We start from the raw sequence: 19,003 nt of genomic DNA on the forward strand, positions 1-19,003 counted from the left end.
GTTAAAAATGACTGCTGTTGTCACTGCTATTGAAAGGTTTGCCAAACATCAGCAATGAAGGTTTGTCAGGCTACTTTCCCCTGCTTCCAGTCTTTATGCTTTGCAAAGCTATTCAAACCCAGATCCTACAATGGTGGTATACATCTTAAACACAGAAGGAGGAATATTCAAAACAGTTCCTCGCAATAGGCAATGATATAAACATTTCAAGTTTCTTCAAGGTGATAGCAGTGAAGCCGAAAGCCACAATGAAATATCAAGACCTAATGGTTTCCTTGAATTAAAGAAATTATTCGAAAATATCTTAACTGGGCTTTGGAAACTTGTAAGCATTATTGTGAGGTACACCATTTTCAGTTAATGGACTAAAATGTGCAAACCTGCCACCATGGTTGAAAGAGCTGAGACAAACAGCTCTCACCATGTGTTTTCTGTCTTCAGCCGCCTTGCAAGGTATCCCACAGTATCCCGCCAGAGGCTCTGGTGGAATTCTAACATCAGATCAGGTTTGATGTATTATGGCTCTGTAAGATATTGTCTCGGTAAATCCTTGCCATTTTTATTATTGAATCATTATTTTGAGGTCCGTAGGATTCACTTAGCTCCAGATGTAGCAGCTAGCCATATTCATCCAACCTTATTTAACCGCTTATTTCAACTACATAGACATTACTGGGGAATCAATGCCTTTAAATATGAAATCTAACGTTTGCCAAAATCTAACAACGATAAGCCAACATGTTGTTACCACCCATAAAAAGTAATAAAATACAATTGCTTGTTTTAGCGGGTACTCAGCTGTACAATGAAAAATGTATGTGGACGTTAGTAATCTGGAAGGCAAAGCTTTTAACATCATATGATGTTGCAAGAGGCATACCGGGTTTACAAAAAGGCCCCCAAAAGAGAATGCTTTCATGTTAAACCTGTATTATGCGCTCAATATAGCATCCCACATACCAAGTATAGTCCTTCTGCTACCTGGTATACCTGAAACATCTCCATCATATCCCCAAGGCCAGAGTCCTGCCAGAGTCTCAAAATATTTGCAACTGGCTTTATTTCAGCATTGCATAACACACTTTCACAGGAAAAACACGGTGATGCATTGCATAACACACTTTCACAGGAAAAACAAGCTGATAGATGTGAGATAAACATCAGCTTTCTCACCTTCTTATCACAATGTCTGGTTTACAAAGAAAGAACGACAGAAAGACAGGAAAAAAAAGTTACTTAATAAGGTGAATGGCCCTAGGAAGTTCAAACAACTTTCACCATATATCTTTACAGAGCAATAAAATGTATCTCACACAGTTGTATGTCTGGTTCAGGCTTGGACTCTAATGGTCTGTTTTTTTTATACATCACATAAAACACCTGAGGGAAGAGTTAGTACCATGTGCCGGCCATGTGTGGACAGTTTTGTGAAGCTGCAGTGAATCCAGAAAATAAACAGCGACATCAAAACGGGAACTATGAGGGACTTGATTCATTCCTATCCATTTAGAATCTTTTTGGGAGAATTCAACCTTGTGTCAGCCAGATTTACAATAGACAGACACAACCTGTGATGCAGTGAATGGACCCTTCATACCTCTGCCAACAATAGTCACATGCTGAGAAATACACAAAGACACTTTATTGTTAAATGCTCTGTTGTTAAACATGGTGAAAAGTACTATAAATTATATATCTTTCACATTCACACACAACAAAATAAACTGATCCATACTGTGTGGTAGGTGCATTTTCATATTTTTAAAGTATCAATTGTCTGTCTTTCAAGCTCTTGTGAGTAGTTTTTCTCAACTTTTTGCTAATTAATAAACCCGAAACATATCAAAATGAATCAAAACTTAGGTGGTGCTTGAACAATGCAACATTTTATATTAAACCTGCACAAAGAATGTTTTGTTTTTGGTCAATTTCTCTGTCTGTTAGCAGCATTTAATAAAAATGTAATAAATCCTTCTGGCATGGATGGTCACAATAATCCACATGACATATTCATAACTTCTAAACTATGCAGTGCAGAATAAAATGCATTTTACGGATTTTTTTTGGACCAACAATAATTTATTCAGAACACTTCTTCACTAAATGTTTGAATTGGTTCCTATTATTTGACATAAACTACCCTCATTATCGAATGCAATGTGCAATTGCAGCCAAACTAAGAATAGGCTGTCCAACAATCCTACAAAATGAGACTGCATTTAATTAGTCCATTAGTGGAAAGGAGGTATGTAAACCATTAGCAGATTTACGCTATAATTGGGGTTCTAAAATATTTGTATTAATTTCAGACTAGACTTCCAAAAAGCTTGCTCAAAGCGACATTTAATTTTTAGTTACAACCTTTGCTACTGTGTAACAGAAATAATGCTCAAGTGTGGGTGAAATGTGTATTATTTAGTGAGTGTCAATCTATGTATGTGTTGAAAACTGATTCAACAAAAACAAATAACACACGCTCCAAAGATTTTAGCATTTTCTGTTCTGGAATTTGGAAATGAATTGAAGAGTGTCCACCATGCAATGCTTAGAGGTAGAGGAAGCTCAGAAATCTCTGAGTCCTTAGAACACATCTGTTTAAGGTTGCTTCTGTTCCTTCCTCCTGTTGATCCCCTTTCCTCTAAGTCTCAAACTAAAATGTTGTCCACACCACTTCCCAATGTAAAGAGCTTTTTTTCTACTGTTTCTCGCTGGCTGGTATTTATATAGAAAACACTATACTTTTTTAAACGGTCATATGGAGATTGAGGTAAAAAAACATTCTGCTTCATCTAATAACTGTCTTGTGGTATGATCCTTAGGGATGAGCAGGGTGTGGTTAGTCTCCAGTCTCTACGAAACTACTTTTCTCCCAAAGAAAACATTTACTTGAGGTAAACAAAAACAAAAAGGAAAGGAATACAGACAAATTAGTGCTATTCTATAACTTTAAAGCTTGAATCACTTTAGCAATGCTAGTTCAAATTCCCAGGAACAAGCAGAAACATCTCAAAAAAGTTTACAAGGATAGTTTTGCAAATTTGAGCAAACCATTGTTTGGAGACTGTGAAACAGGAAATATGATTGTATACAGAGTGCTGAGTCAGTCCTCTCTCACACACCCCTTATTCACACAGGTATCACTCCCATCCTCTTCTGCCTCACCTGCAAACAAAACATGTTAGTGCACATAAAGATCAGCCTCAGTACTTGGAAGGTGAAACAGTCACTTTTTCTGGGCTCCAGCACTCACATGGGTTGACTTTCAGCTTTAAGGGAGTTTGAGGGTGTTGACGTGATCCAAATTGTTTTGACACTGCAGTCCATTGCAGAGAAGGACAATGATAGGGTTACAGTGCTAACACTCTTCGTGCAATGTATGTAAACACCTAGCAGTCAAATGATAGTGGAGCTGAAAGGTGCCCTCATTGGCATTGTTTATTTTTAAATCCAAAGAGCTGTATTACGCAACAGAAACATAAAACTAGAGAATGCAATTCCTGAAGAAATTGCTAGTGGGAATGCTTTATGCTGAAAAGCTGACGCTGCATTGCTATGCTGAAATGTAATGTGTAAGAAGAAAGTGAAGAATTTAGATTGAAATGATACATGAACACTGGGGGCTTGAATGTGTGATGAGAGAAGAAAAGAAAGTAAAAAGGCTTGGAAAAGCAGCAGAATATTTGAACTGCAAACTTTTGAACTAACTTGATGGCGAATGATCTGTCGCCATGCCAACGGCATTTGATGACATCCCATAATATGCTTAGATGCGTTGATGGCAGCATCGTTACCAAACCTGTGAAGTTTTGGGCCATTTGGAGCATTTTCACTGAAGTTATGAGAAAACCGTGTTTCATGGCGGGCATTGTGTTGCCATGGCAACGGCATGTCCCGTAGATGTCTTCACGGCTGGACTGTTAGCACACATGTGAAGTTTGAGCACTTTTTGGACATTTTCATAGGAGTTATAGCGACATCGTCTTTTATGGCGAGGGATGCGTTTCCATGGAAACGGCATATGGTGAGATCTCAGATTTGGCGTAGAGCTGTTGAGGCATGGACCGGTGATATACAAGTGAAGATTGGGGGACGATTGGACCGTGTCCATTGGACTTACAGCGACATTGTGTTTCATGGCGAGTGGTCTGTCGTGCTATTATCATGCAGAACTCAACATAACACAATTTAAAAGTATAAAGTATGATGAATCTAATTCCCTGATAACATTTACTGGCCAATCAAAACAAATATGATTTGTGTGAAAGCTAAATGATTCGTTTGCAAAAATAAATTAAAGAAAGAAACAAAGTAACCTTGTTTTTTTTCTAGGCATCAGGCATGTGGATGTGGTTTGGGAGGGTGTGGGATGCCATTTCATTTCCAGGGTGCTGTGTGCTGTTCATTAAACGTTGAGCCCTCTCATTAGTACAAACACTATCAGCAGGGGAAACGGGGTGTCAAGCTCCAGGTTGAGTGTACAAAAATGTCCATTAAAAGCACATATACCAGAGGAGAAGAGAACTGCTCGCTAATGCACTTTTAACAGAATCATGTAGAACAAGCTCTTCTTCTGGCAGTTTTGTCCAAACACGTTTACCTCATTTCTTATTAAATTGGAGGGATGTGCTTCACCTACCAAACAACACAGAGGCCTCTCCCAGGAAAACAACCGTATAACAGCCTTTGGTTTACTGCTGTAAACACACTCTTCCTGCTGGGAGGTTTCCGTGCCACAGGGAATGCCATGTTCCCTGGAAGCCTCATCAACATCATCAATTTAATTAGTTTAACTGGGATTACTGCAGCCCACAGACAGTCTGATGAAATTATTACAAATGGTGCTTTTGCCAGCAACCATTCCCTTTCCTCCTAACTCAAGATGATGATATTAAACTACTATGGGAATGATTTGGCTGATATACAACAAACACAGAAGAAGATAAAACATCACATACTATGTAGTCATAAAAACAGCACAAGTCATCTAAATGATTTTATTAGATATGTTTACAATATGAAAATACTTTTTTAGTAAAAAAATAACGAATATATTTGCCGCAAATTAGTGGTCTGCCAGGTAGCCATATAAAATGCAAAATTAAATGATAGTTGACGAAACAATCTCCACTCAAAAGCTGGTTCTGGTGCTTTCAACTTTATCAACAATCTTCACAGTGGACTTTTAAGGATGCAAAACCCCAAAAGTGCTCCGAATAATGGCAAGTTAAATACATCTTCATGACTACAGAGCCAACTTCTTCTGCTGATGATGAAAGTGTAGTAAGGATAAGCTCAAGTGGACCTTGAGTGGCGGTCAAAGGCAATTTTAGTATTAAGTACCCCCCCTTTAACACTTTAGTGCATTCCAGTACAGGATTATGCTGCCAGTCTAGTGTCCTTACTTATGTAAACTAGGTTATGATTTTTTTCTGAAAAATCTCAATAACTATATATTTATGATATAAAGTACAAGCTAAATAATACTTAATTCTGTTCTGAAAACAACTTTCTTGCAACACAATGGTCATTACACTTTCCTGTAAAACCCCAATTCCTAAAATGAAGGGTTTGAGTCTCAGGAGCCAAAGTGACACCTGAAGTAACTCAAGTGTTCAAATCTTCATATATGCAACAAACTAAAATAACTTTCCTTAGTATTATTCCAACTAAAGGCCTAAGCTATTGGTTACTTTGTTAAGTGCTTGAGTTGTAGTTTTATTAAGCATACAAACAATGGTTTGCTTAAAAACTAATTTACATTTATTTCATCCAATAAGCTATCTCTTAAATCAGCAGAAGTTAGGTCTTTTTCAAATCTGACAGTCCAACTCTTTTCTGGCGGCTTCATAGCAGCTTTTATCTTCCTTTTGGCAAGTATCACAGAAATGGTCCGATACTGATCCTTTGACTTGACATTTTATGAAACATTTTGTTTAATTCCATTTGGATGCCAACATTCTGAGAAAATATTCTCTTTTCTTTTAACCCTTTCAGATACATTCAGAAGATAATAAAGTTGCATGAGAAACAATGCTTGCTTGCACCGACAGAACCATGTTAAACATTATTTGCAGTCCAACGTTCAGGCTTCGTACAGTGGAGTAACAGTGCCATCCTTCCACTCAATCAGGATTTCTCCTCGTTGTAAAGTCGGGGTGGAGTGTGGGAACCGCATTGCATGCTGGGTCAGCGGGGCTCTTTCACTGAGCACCGGGGACCCAGGGACACTCGCCTCTGGCCTCGGTGTGTATGACTTCAAAACACACACCACCTTCTTCCTTCTGGCACAGCAAGACAGAAAAGGGCAGAAAGTTGGCGGCGGTAAAACATGTGGCTTTGTACCAGAGCTCTTTGAAATATATTGCCCTATTTATTCTATCCAATGTTTGTCAATGTCTTATGTGTACTATTATTATTGGCATATATGATATGATTAATCATTGAGTATCATTTATATATTTGTTTTATTACCCTAAAATGTCTATAGAGACCAATGTATCTGACCTACAATGACGTGAAAATAGAAATAAACAAGCAATTCTAGCTTCAGAGAAACTGTTACAGGTCAAATGTTTTCTATTTGACCATTTAATTATTAATGGATAAGCAAAAATAAAATACATTTATGTTATGTTGGTTTACTGATTAATTATCAAGTTAGCATTTCAAAAGTAAATCAATATGCATTTGATAAAATCCCTTGTGTGCGCTGTGTGTGTGTGTGTGTGTGTGTGTGTGTGTGTGTGTGTGTGTGTGTGTGTGTGTGTGTGTGTGTGTGTTTAGCACTCACCTATTGGAGTAAACATTAAGGATAAGAATGAGAGTCCCCAGGACCAGAGCCAAAGAGCTTAGTACCAACATGGTTATCTTCCAGCCCATTCCTGTATACATGTACAAAGACCAAGCCACACATCATTCATTTTACACAACCCACATTGTATTGTTTATGCATTTGTTAACATTTATGTCAAGACTCTGACCCTGCAAATAAAAGCCCATTGAAACTCCTTTACAAAGACTGCAACACACCCACTATAAACTCTGCTCTCAAATCAACAGTCATCCATCTCCACCTAGAGGTGAAAAACAACTACACATTTACTGAAGAAGGAAATGACAACTTCAGTGCTAAGAGAATCAGACTGCACTAACATAATGTGACAGCCTATGTTTCCAAGCAACTTTATTTATAACACAGACAATTGAATGCTATACAATTAAAAAAAGAAGTAATAACTCCATCAGGACCTGAACCTCTCGTCACTTGAACAGTTTCTTCCCCTCTGCTACCGCCTCATCAACAAGGACCGGGACCCCCACTGAGAGTGACTGTTTATCCACCCCACAAACATTATGCATTACATTAATACACATCATGTGAAGATATTGGGAGCCATGTTCATGCTCAGCTCTGTGTTTTAGTTTTTTAAGCTTTTAAGGTTATTTGTATGTTTAAAATGAAATACTTGTCTTTATTCTTTTTTAATGCTAAACAGTTTCTTAAAAATACTCGTTTATATTATTGTCATATGTTTGACCTACTATTGCAACTTATTTTTCTTATATCGTTAACATTTGCACCACCAGACACTAAAGCAAATTCCTTGTATGTTTTATCGTACCTGGCAATAAACTTGATTCTGATTCCTGTCCAAAATAAAAATCACATTTCCTAAGAAGGATGTTTCAATCTAGCAATAGTGTAATTAAACAGCTAGCCAGCATCATGTTATTTTCTTTGGTAAAGGATGGTCCAGAGTTCCTATTGCTAAAGGACATAGGAAAGGTAGCATTGATGCACCTTTTCCTTGACATTTAGATAATTTGAATGGCTTTTATCATGCATTTCACCCAGTTGGAAACCTTCCTCAGCTAAATGGACTAATGACTTCAGTTACTTCTATGCTTCTATGTCAGCCTACATTAAATGATGTGTTACCGAACTTACCATAGTCCATACTAAAGAAAATCATGGTGGGATCTTCAGGAGATTTGGTGCTCAGGGATGAATGAGGCACATCCATTACAGGATATGTTTGCGAGACCTCAACGGCCATTAAACCTTCAACTGGAAGTGGAGAAAAAAGGGAACATGTTACAACGAATCAACTCAACTAAAATCAAGGACTAAAACTGAACATCCTAGGTTGAATTGATATGCCTTTTGACCAAAGAAGCTACAGTAGTGTCTGTCCATCTTTATTAGTGAGACAGAAGTCAGTTAATCCAGGACCAGCTTGATGTAAAAACAAGATGGATCACATTTCAATGATGCAAATTCATGGCCTGTCTAGCTGCCTTCCATTAGGGAAATATTGATCAGTCAAGAGTCTGGTGAATAAATCAGATCCTTAGGCTACAAGTAGGCATTTTGTAATAAAAATCTAGAGGCCATGGCAAAAAACATCAGATATCAGATATAGAACATGGAATATCTTTTAGAAAGTGTCATGAGCTTAGTTTTTGTGTTTATAGATTCCTGTTTTATTTGGAAATGTATTTCCTCTATGTGTCTTGTCTGGTTTTACTTCCTGTGTTTGCCTTCCTGGGCCTGATTATGTTCTTCTTCTTCTTCTTCTCTTCGTTTTTTGGCGGATTGCAAACAACTTAAAAGGTGCATACCGCCACCTACTGTACATGAGTATGAATCATCATATCATACCAACTCTTTAACCTATGATCTAATCAAAATAAATTAAAAAAAAAAAAATTAAAAAAAACATGAAATAAATTAAAAAAAAAAAAAAAAAAAAAAAACCTATGTTCTTTCCTGACCTAATGTTAAATTCTTTTTCCTACCCCAGTTTCACTCAAGAATGTAAACAGTGCCTTTCTGGTAGCTCTCACTCCCTCTCCTTTTGTTCCCAAAACACCAATCACACTCCATTCCCTCTCTGCCTCTAAAACTTTAGCCTTTAGTTTTTCTCTTTCAGCTTTATAGATGTCACAATGTATCAAGATATGTTCTACATCTTCTTTTACTCCACAGTTCCCACACTTGTCACTGTCACTTTTCCCCATGATATACAGAGTACCATTCAATGCTGTGTGATTTATTCTGAGTCTAGCGATCGTGATTTCCTCCCTTCTGTTTCTTTCTTTATAAATATGAATTGTAATTGTCTTTTGTACTTTGTGATATTCTTTGCCTTTCTGGTCTTTCTCCCACCTTTTCTGCCAGACCTCCATCCCTTTTTTCTTAATTACTGCTTTTCCTTCTCCTTTTCCAAGTTGAACTGGTAATGTGATTTCCTTTTGTAGTGCACTTTTTGCTAATTTATCAGCACACTCGTTCCCTTTAACCCCCTCATGTGCAGGCACCCAGCAGAACTGCAGATCTATGCCGCCTCTGTGCAGTCTTAACAGGCTATGATTCAGTTCTATGAGAATGTCTTCTCTGGCAGTTCTTGTTGATTGTATGCTTTGTAATATGGACAATGAATCTGTGCACATCACCACCCTATCTGGTCTGACCTCTTCAACCCACTGTAATCCTATTATTACTGCCAGCATTTCTGCTGTGTACACTGATAATTGATCAGACGCTCTTTTTGAAATAGATATTTTAAATTCTGGGATGTATATACCAACTCCAACACACTCTTCCTTGTTCTTAGAACCATCTGTGTAAATTTGTAGGCAATTGTAATACTTTTCATTCAGATACATACTTGTTTTAATTCCCACTTCATTTACTTGCCACTCTTTTTTCCTTTCTACAATACTCATATCTATTTTAGCTTCTGGGAAAAGCCATGGGGGAACACTACTAAATGGGGTTGCTTTAGCAAACTTGATATTCTCCACTCCATATGCCCTCGTTCTCTCCTTACTCGTCCAGCCAAACCCACGTCCCTGGAAATTTGCATATTCCCAGCAATCCTGTAATATTCTGTTTGAAATATTTTCTTCTCCACTTCCTTGTAGCCTGACCCAGTATGACAGAGCAAGTTTCTCTCTTCTGATCTCCAGAGGTGTCTCTCCTGCTTCTATCAGAACTGCATTGATAGGGGATGACTTTATCGCTCCAATACACAGCCGCAATGCTTTATATTGTATTCTATCAATTTTTAAAAGCGATGTTTTTGCTGCTGCTCCATACACTATACAACCATAATCTATTGTGGACCTCATAATTGATCTGTAAATATCTATTAATGCTTGTTTGTCTGCGTCCCAGTTGCATCCAGCTACAGCTCGCAATAAATTTAATACTTTTTTGCATTTTGTTTCCACTTGATTAACATGCATTTTTCACGTATATTTGCTATCAAACCACAGTCCTAGGTATTTGAACTCATTCACCTTTGTCATTGGACGATCATATAGTGTTAGCTGTTGGCCATCAATCTTGCGTTTGTTTGTAAATACCATGTAGCATGACTTGCTTTCTGACATTTTGAATCCCCAGTTATATGACCACCTCTCCACTTGTTTAATCGCTCTAGCTATATTCTCTATTACGTATGGGGCATTTCTTCCCCTCATCCAAATAGCCCCATCATCTGCGTATAGAGCCGATTGGATGCATGTGTCTAAACATGTAAATATATCATTAATCATGATGTTAAATAATATTGGACTGACTGCACTCCCTTGGGGAATACCATTTTCTATTTCAAAAAAGTTGGAAATATCTGCTCCAACCTTTACTCTAAATGTCCTGTCTGTTAAAAAGGCCCTTACCCAATTGTACATTCTCCCTCCAATACCCATTCTACTCAATTTGATCAGTAACCCATCCCTCCACATACAGTCATACGCCTTTTCAATGTCAAAGTACACTATTGCCATTATCTCTTTCATTTTCAATGTTTTTTCCACATCATTACTCACTCTTACTAATGCATCTATTGTGGACCGCCCTTTACGAAATCCGCTCTGAAAACTACTCAGCAGCCCTTTCTGCTCCAGTATATGTGAGAGCCTACGGACAATGATCTTTTCCATCCATTTACATAGGTGTGATGTAAGAGCTATTGGTCTGTAGTTACTAGGGTTAGCTGTATCTTTCCCTGGCTTATTGAATGGTAGCACGACTGCTGTTTTCCACAAACTTGGCATATCTCCTTCTTTCCAGATTTTATTGAAAAGACTCAGCACCATTGTCATAGTTTCCATAGGTAACTGTCTAAACATAGCATAGCATAGCTGGTCTTGTCCTGGGGCTGTATAACCTGTACCTTGTAAGGCTATTTTGAGTTCTGACATTGTAAATTCCACATCAAGAGCTGACCTATTATCCTGTCTCTTCTCCTTCACGTTTTCATTCTCTGCTAGTAACTGCTGTTTTTGCTGCCTATGAATATCACTGAGATGTTCCCCGCTATGTACTGCTGCAAGTGCCCTTCCTAACATGTCTGCCTTCTCTTTATCTGTCACTGCCAGCCTCTCCCCATCAACCAAAGCTGGAATTTTAATGGATTTCCTTTTCCCACTCATCCGCTTAAACATGGACCAGACATCACCTAATTTTACTCCTCTGCCAATGGTAGAACAAAATTCTCTCCATGTTCTTTTTTTTTGTGTATTTGATTGTCCTTCGAGCAGCTGCCCTTTTCCTTTGAAACTCTATAACATTATTTTGTGTCATGTTTTTCTTTAATTCTCTAAATGCATTATTTCGCTCTTTAATAGCCCTGCTGCATTCCTCATTCCACCACTTTCTTCCTACCCTTGGTTGTTGTTTTGGGTATACTGTTCTCTGCTGCATTTAGAATATGTTGCGTTATTTGGCTTGTAATGACCTCTATGCTTCCCTCTGATGTTAGCAGGTGTACCGACTCCTCACACCATATCCTAAATTTCCCCCAATCAGCTTTAGCAAAGCACCACCTGGTTATTGCACCTCCTTCCTGTATATATACATTAGTATTCATTTTAGTAAGCACTGGATAATGGTCACTTCCTACTGTGGATTTATTCAAAACAAACCATTCGCATGTATGAACCAAACAGTTTGACACTAATGTCAGATCCAGGCATGATACTTTCCCCCTGTGTACATCTACTCTTGTGCCATGTCCATCATTAAGGCATACTAGTGTTCTTTCCTCCAGCATTTCTTCCACTATATTTCCGTTACTGTCTGTATGGTTGCTGCCCCATAGACTGTTGTGTGCATTGAAATCACCACACCAAACTTCCTTCCTATGTTTATTGCCTGCTATTTCTTTAAATATATCAGTGGTTAGATTTTTACATGGGTTGTATAAATTGATTATCCTAATGTTATCTTGTTTCCTAGGGTTGCAGATTTCCACTATAATACACTCTATATCATCAGGAGATTGCACCTCCCTATATGCCACACCATCTTTGAGAAACGTGGCACACCCTCCACCATTTTGATTATTATCTCTATCATGCCTTATACAGCTAAATCCTGGAATGACAAAGTCTAATTGAGGTCGTAACCAGGTTTCTTGCACACATATTACCTCAGGGACTACCTCTAGATCAGCGGTTTTCAAAGTGTGAGGCGCGCCTCCCCTGGGGGGCGCCAGAGAGCTTCAGGGGAGGCGCAGCGTGAGAAAAAGATAAAGAGAAACAATGAAATCTAGCTCGTTAACTTCAGCTAACTTTATGCGAGCGGCAACATGGATCGATTTTTAGTGAAGTTACCTAAAGTGAGAGAGGAGACAGCGTCTGGCCACCCCAGTTGGCAGCTTTGTTTTGAAATAAAAGTTGTGGCTCATCGGACATTTATCAGAGAAAATCCCTGATGTCCGAGTGCAAGTGAATGCAGCACAAGACGCGAGCCTTGTAACCCTGGCGCGAGCGAGGAAATGTGATTGGCGGCGATTTCATTTGAACGGGCGGCAGAAAACGAGAAGCATTCGGACCCAAGTACACGGAAGGAATAAGGTATTTGCGGTCTACAATGACAGAGAAGAGACTGTCAAGTTTGGCTGTGCTCAGCATTGAATCAAAACGCACTAAAGCTTTGGATGTTAATACGTTTGTGAGGCGTTTTGCTGAACAAGATGGTAATCGCCGCATTCAGCTGTAATAGGCACGGATGACTCGAGCATTAAAAACTGTTAAGATGATGACCTTACGTGTGTACATATATTTTTTTCTTTGTGGGGCTCTGCCCTGAGAAAGTCAAATAAGATGGTGTGTAAAACTACACTGCCCAGACAAAAATAAGTAACCACTTTGATTTAACTAGGCCAGTAGGTAAGGGCATTCCACTGGATAATAATACCCCTGCATTATAGCAACAACAATAATAATAATAATAATAGCAATAATAATTGGGAGGGGGGGCGCGGCTGTTCTTATATTCTTTGAGGGGAGGCTCACCTTCCCACACTTTGAAAACCCCTGCTCTAGATCATATATATATTTCTTGAATTCTTGACCATTAGCTATGAGGCTTCTTGCGTTCCACTGTAGTATGTGCAGCACCATGATTAAGGATCTAACCCTCATCCTGATTTTCATTTCCCCCAGCTCCATTTATAGTTAGCATTGCATGTATCTGATCTGCTTTAATATCTTTCATGTCAAGGAATTTTCCAGCTGCCTCCACAATGGCTTTGATTCTATCACTTTTCTTTTTTAACTGTAATGCAACATTTACAGTATGGCATATAAATACCACAAAATTCACCTTTTTCACTCCTAAAACATCATCATCCTCTTTACTCTTGGTGGCGCTGTGGGGTTGGATTTGAAGATTACTTTTTGGTGTGTTCCTGACATTTTGTATTGTAATGCTCTGCTCCATTCCACTAGGGTTCTTATTGATTGTTACTGTTCCCCTTACTTTCTTTATTGCTTCTGCGTATGAAACTTTGTTTGTAATCTTAACTCTCTGCACCTCTCTGGCCTCTCTCTGCACTTCACAACCTCCAAACGCAGCACTGTGATCTCCTCCGCAGTTACAACATTTAACCTTTGCATCCTTTTCACATTTTCCATACTCATGTTTTCCTCCGCATCTCGCACACCTTAGCTGTCCTTTACACTGCTGCGCTGTGTGCCCCATTCGTTGACATGCGTAGCACCTGAGAGGTTTGGGGATGTACTCCCTAACCATGAAGTTCAAATATCCCATTTGTACTGCCTTAGGTAAGATTCTCTCAAACTGAATGAGAACTGATAATGTTTCTTTGAGTGTACCATCCCGTTTGCTTTTAAGCCTTGTGACTTCCACTATTTTGCCTCCTTTTAATTCACTTTTCACATCTTCCATTGACATGTCCAATGGTACTCCTGAGATTACTCCTCTCAGTTTTGCCATTGCTCCTGGAACATGCGCCTTCATTTTCTCCCCATTCAGTGAGTTCATTCCCAGAATCTTTTCCTGCTGCTGTTTGTTATTGGCATGTATCAATACCCGCTTATTGTTCATGAATTTAGCAAATTTAATTTTTCCAATCTCTTTTTCAATTGCTTTGGTAAGTTTAATCGGGTGGTAATGCCCACCATCCTGATTGAATTCTATTACCACTTTCCACTCGCGTTCTATTTCTTTATTCAACATTGCTTGACTGTCATTTTGACTGACTCTTGATTTTTTGTTTTGCTTATCCTCGTCTGCTTCACCCGACCAATCCGACCAACTTCGAGCTCTTACTGAACTATCTCTTTCTCTCAAAGATCTTTTCTTCTTCGCAGCTTTGGCTATCATCCATTCCATATTGTTTCTTTGGCTACCATCTGAGCTGGTTGACATGATGAAACACTCAATGTACAGTTTATGCAAATCCGCCAAAATAACAATCCAATGCTACCGTTTCTGTATGTATCCGAATTTCCGATTCTCTGTGAACTTTCTGCCACGCGTCTCCAACTTCACTTCCTTCTTCCGGCCCCTGATTATGTTCACCTGCTGCCCCTGTGTGTGATCTCCCCTCCCCAGCTGTGTCTTGTTTTGGTGATTGTCTTGTGTGTATTTAGGCCTGTCTTCCCCCAGTGTTCTCTTTCAGTTGTTGTTTCCTTGGTGTGGTTCCTAGTCTCTTGTCGGCATGTTCTAGATTTCCCTCGTCTACCCTCCTGTGTCTTCTGAGTCTTCCCGGTTGGTTGCTAGTTTTCTTTTTGTTTGACCTAACCTGCTCCTCCAGTTTTTTTGTGTTTATTTTGTACCATCTTTTTATTTAATCAAGGTTGCCTTTTGTTACACTCTTATACTGTACCTGCCTTCCCTCTTTCATACTGTTTCGGTCCTGCCTACCTTTCCGCCCCAGTGACAAAAAGGTATGTGTAGTTTGAATGTTTGTGCCCATGGACTACTGTTTGCACACATTTGTTTAAATGCTAATCATTGTGCAAAATGGTTAAAACTTGCAAATGTTTAAAAACTTTGACAAAAGTAACCCATCAAAATGAATGGGAAGAGGGGAATCCTGGAAAGGCTTCTGCTCAGTGGCCATCAGATCAGACTGTGGCTGTATTGGGTAGCTTCCAGGTGTGTATGTGAACTATGCGAATGTGATAAGGGCGTTGCTGAAAGAGCGCTCTGCCCTCCATTAAGTGAAAGCCCTCGCTGAATAAATAAAAGAGAAGAATAAGCTTTGAGGAACAGCAACCTTTTCAATGCAAGAACAATTACTAAATGTATTATCCTTTTCAAATGTAGTGTTTACTTTGAGTTTTGACATAATAATTGAATGCACCACCAAGTTTGGAAATGGTCACTGATTTGCATCCAGACAAACAAAACAAATCTACTGTTTTTTTCTATTAATTCTTTCAGTAAATCATACTGGCATGACTGATTACAAAGGCTAGCTAGAGAGTATTTATACGCTTTGAACAGAGTTTCCGTTAGAATCTTTTTTCGCCGGTCAACATGTCCGTTAAAGTTGAAATCTTCCGGACAAAATGAGAGAAGTGCCGGTCAAAGGTCTTCTTTGTTATTTATTGAGCTTTTAAACAAATTGATAACGACTCTATATAATAATATAAGAATAATAAACGGAGCCTCTCTTTTCCTCCCCCTCTCCTGACAGCCCGTCAGTATCCGTCTCATGCAGCTGGCTGATCCAGTAATGAGTGACCCGACCGTAAAAATAAACATATTTATAACTAGTTTAGAAATAGCTAAGTGTGATGATCTAACTTGAATTGTGTGTTTTGCTCCGCTCACCGGTCCATCAAAGTGGGCGGAGCTGCAGGTGATCATGCAGAGCTGCGTGTCTCCGTCAGCAGCAGCTGATCTCTGATCTCTCTCTCCTGTCCGATTAGACTTCACTCGCGTTTATGTCCATATCGATCAGATCTAGCTAGTTCTAGCTAATGATATGATTGCCTGCGTATCAATGGACACCTAAACAATAAGCGACATTTTGAGAGAGATTTAGATTTGACATCTTCAGCATATTTTACCGGTCATAGTCCGGTAATTACCGGCTAACGGAAACTCTGGCATTGAGCTCATATAATTGAAAATAGTGTCAAGTAGCCTAGTTACAAAATTAGTAACAAAGGAGGGTTTTATCTAGCCACTGGTTATCTCTTTACGGAGCTTTTTGCCACTTTTATCAGTCACATAATGTTAGAAGACAACACACTAAACTACTGTTAGTGAAATACTTTTAGGTCCTTACATGGTTCAGCCTGTCTGCGTATATCAGACATGGCACTTGGAACAATCCTGTGTTCCAATGATTTCCCCAGGTTGTGGTGAAATTGGTGTTGGTTGTGTTTGCTGTCTCTCCCTTTGCACAATGTCTGGTTGTCAAGTGTCCGCCACCTGCTGCCAGGCTTGTAAATAAGACGAGGTAGAAAAAAATCGGGCTGGATTAGACATATTTTAGGTTTAATCTCTTGGTATACAGAGGGTTTGTTATAAAATATCAATATTTCTTCCCAATTTGCAATAAGTAATATGATTAATGTACTAACATCAGATGTTATGTCTCATGGAGCAGGTCCTCCTCCTGTTATACCATTCTTACCTGCTTATGTTCCCTTGAAAGAAAGACCAAAGTGGATTCTTGTGTGGCACTCAGGTGCAGCCCCTTCCCCATCAAAGTGAGGTGGCCCCTCTTGGAACAGGACCACGCCTGGTTGCTTGCCTCTCTGCCTATATCCTCCACTGCCTCTCCAGCAGCAGCTTCACCACTTTCAGCGTGAAAGATGCAGGACTGCAGGCGCACACCTTCATACTGCTCTCCAGGTGCAGTCAGACACTCCCCGGTGTGGTGGTTGCTTAGAGCCTGGCTCTGTGGGAGCCAGCGCCATTCCTGTAAGGCTGAAAATGGGCTGCATTCACCCAGAGATACTCTCCCTCCCGAAGATCCTTCCTGAACCTGCAGACATTTACCCAGCAGCTTGTTCTGAATTTTCAAGCCAGACGCCTCTGTGGAAGGGACATTAAACAAAAAGCATTGTTTAAAATAGTATTACAACTCATATAGTTTACCTCTCAGCCATTGTATTTGGGGAGGGAGCTAGGCTAGGTTTACAATTGTCAAATTAACCTAGGCTACATTTTTTAATTAAGAAAGAAAATCTGATAATTATAGGCAAGATATATCTGATATTGTTACTTTGTACAAACCCAGTACCTCACAGGTAAGATCTTAAAATGGCATAACATCTCTGAGGTGAACTTTCTGTTTATATTTCGCATAATATGCTAGTGAGTTGTCAAATACTTATTAAGTCTTGAAAAGGGGACACGAGGAACATGCATGGTCCCAACAGGGGGGATGTAAAGCCACATTTTAAGAGCTAGTAAATTGAAGTTAAATCGTCTTTGCTTCTTGGAGCAGGAGCTCCAACAAGCCGTTTAGGACAGAGAGTGAATACACATACTATACAGAGATGCTGTATGAGAAACCAATGTGAGTTTGGAAAATTGCACAATATAAATCTATTCTAGTACATCTCAACAATGGAATTATGATCAGTAGAAATGGCCATGACATGGGACCTTTAAGTAACTAAGTACTTAAGTAACATTTTTAGAAACGTGTACTTTAGTTAAGTATTTTTATTTGTTCTTTCTACTTATTAGTTCTACCCCACTACAATTCAGAGGTAAATCATGTACTTTTAGTCCACTACATTGTCGTTACACCTTTAGTTACCTTACATATTTCGATTATTGATAGGAAATATAATCAAGACTTTACCCGGAGGAACATTCACAAGCTACCCTGCAACATACAAAGTAAATGAAACTGGCTGCACCTGTACGAGCTGTGATAAACACATTAGTAGTAGAGTCCTACTTCTTCTACCTCTGGCCTACTTCAACACAACATTTCCCCATGTATTTAAGTAGCGATAAATCCACTCTTAGCTCACTTACATCACTACATTCTTCTTCTGAAAGATACAGGAGAGACGATTTAACGTTGACTAAACGGGTTAAGTTTTTGTCAACAAAGATAACTCTAGCTAGCTAACGTTAGCTCAGACTTGGGAAGTGTTGACACGATAAACACTACGCAACTATTTCGACAGCAGGTGAAAATGACCCTTTTCCTTGGATTGGAATCGCTTTCTTCTCGGTTTAGTAATCTAGAAATCACACAACTAACTGTTTAAAAGTTCAGTAGTACCTGCAAGCTAAAGGTTAACTTTCGTAACATTACCTTTGTAAATTACGAAGACGAGCAAATGGACACACAGCAGCATTCTTCCCATGGCGATGGCGATCACAGGCACAGATAGTTTGGGGTATTCAGTGGAAATACAGCCTGCATCTATTCAGCAACAGTAGCAAGTGCAAGTGGGCGGGAACAAAGGTTTATGCACCCTCCCTGTATGCATCCATCACTTGGATAGATGCATAGAGGATCCGTTCCTTCCTCCTCATAACTCTTCAGAGGGACATCTCAGTCTTTGGGGGACATGCAGAATTCCTTTGAAATACACTGTTATTGTCCAGGGAGAATGCATTGTTTACGCTCTGGTGGAATGTAACTAAGTACATTTACTCAAGTACTGTACTGAAGTGTAGTTTGGGGAACTTTGGAACAAATGTTATGCTACTTTAAACTTCTACTACATCTCAAAAACAAATATCGTATTTTGTACA

At 39.1% G+C, this 19,003-nt stretch overlaps 1 protein-coding gene across 2 annotated transcripts; it reads right to left on the bottom strand.

The window, feature by feature from the left end:
- Nucleotides 1-4,980: 4,980 nt before the first annotated feature.
- On the bottom strand, nt 4,981-18,667 carry LOC117472444. 2 transcript variants are annotated; one of them, XM_034117618.1, is made up of 6 exons: nt 18,558-18,667; nt 16,911-17,314; nt 16,560-16,716; nt 7,949-8,068; nt 6,791-6,881; nt 4,981-6,278 (listed from the first exon to the last, which is right to left on the bottom strand). In XM_034117618.1, exons 1-6 carry the CDS (start codon nt 18,607-18,609, stop codon nt 6,083-6,085), a joined length of 1,020 nt encoding a protein of 339 aa, XP_033973509.1. In that variant the 5' UTR covers nt 18,610-18,667; the 3' UTR covers nt 4,981-6,082. The 2 variants fall into 2 exon arrangements, with proteins under 2 accessions (XP_033973509.1, XP_033973508.1); XM_034117617.1 differs by having other exon boundaries at nt 4,981-6,281.
- Between the last annotated feature and the right edge of the window lie 336 nt (nt 18,668-19,003).

Source organism: Trematomus bernacchii, unplaced genomic scaffold, assembly GCF_902827165.1.
Source record: "Trematomus bernacchii unplaced genomic scaffold, fTreBer1.1, whole genome shotgun sequence".
NCBI classification, from domain to species: Eukaryota; Metazoa; Chordata; class Actinopteri; order Perciformes; family Nototheniidae; genus Trematomus; species Trematomus bernacchii.

What these genes read in the sequence shown, in the direction of transcription:
- LOC117472444 (XM_034117617.1), bottom strand. Translation starts at nt 18,609, where the DNA reads ATGGGAAGAATGCTGCTGTGTGTCCATTTGCTCGTCTTCGTAATTTAC. An exon ending in CGTCTTCGTAATTTACAAAG is followed by an intron (nt 17,315 to 18,557) that starts GTAATGTTACGA and finishes TCCCTTCCACAG; the next exon opens with AGGCGTCTGGCTTGAAAATT. An exon ending in ACGCAGACAGGCTGAACCAT is followed by an intron (nt 8,069 to 16,559) that starts GTAAGGACCTAA and finishes CTCCACTTCCAG; the next exon opens with TTGAAGGTTTAATGGCCGTT.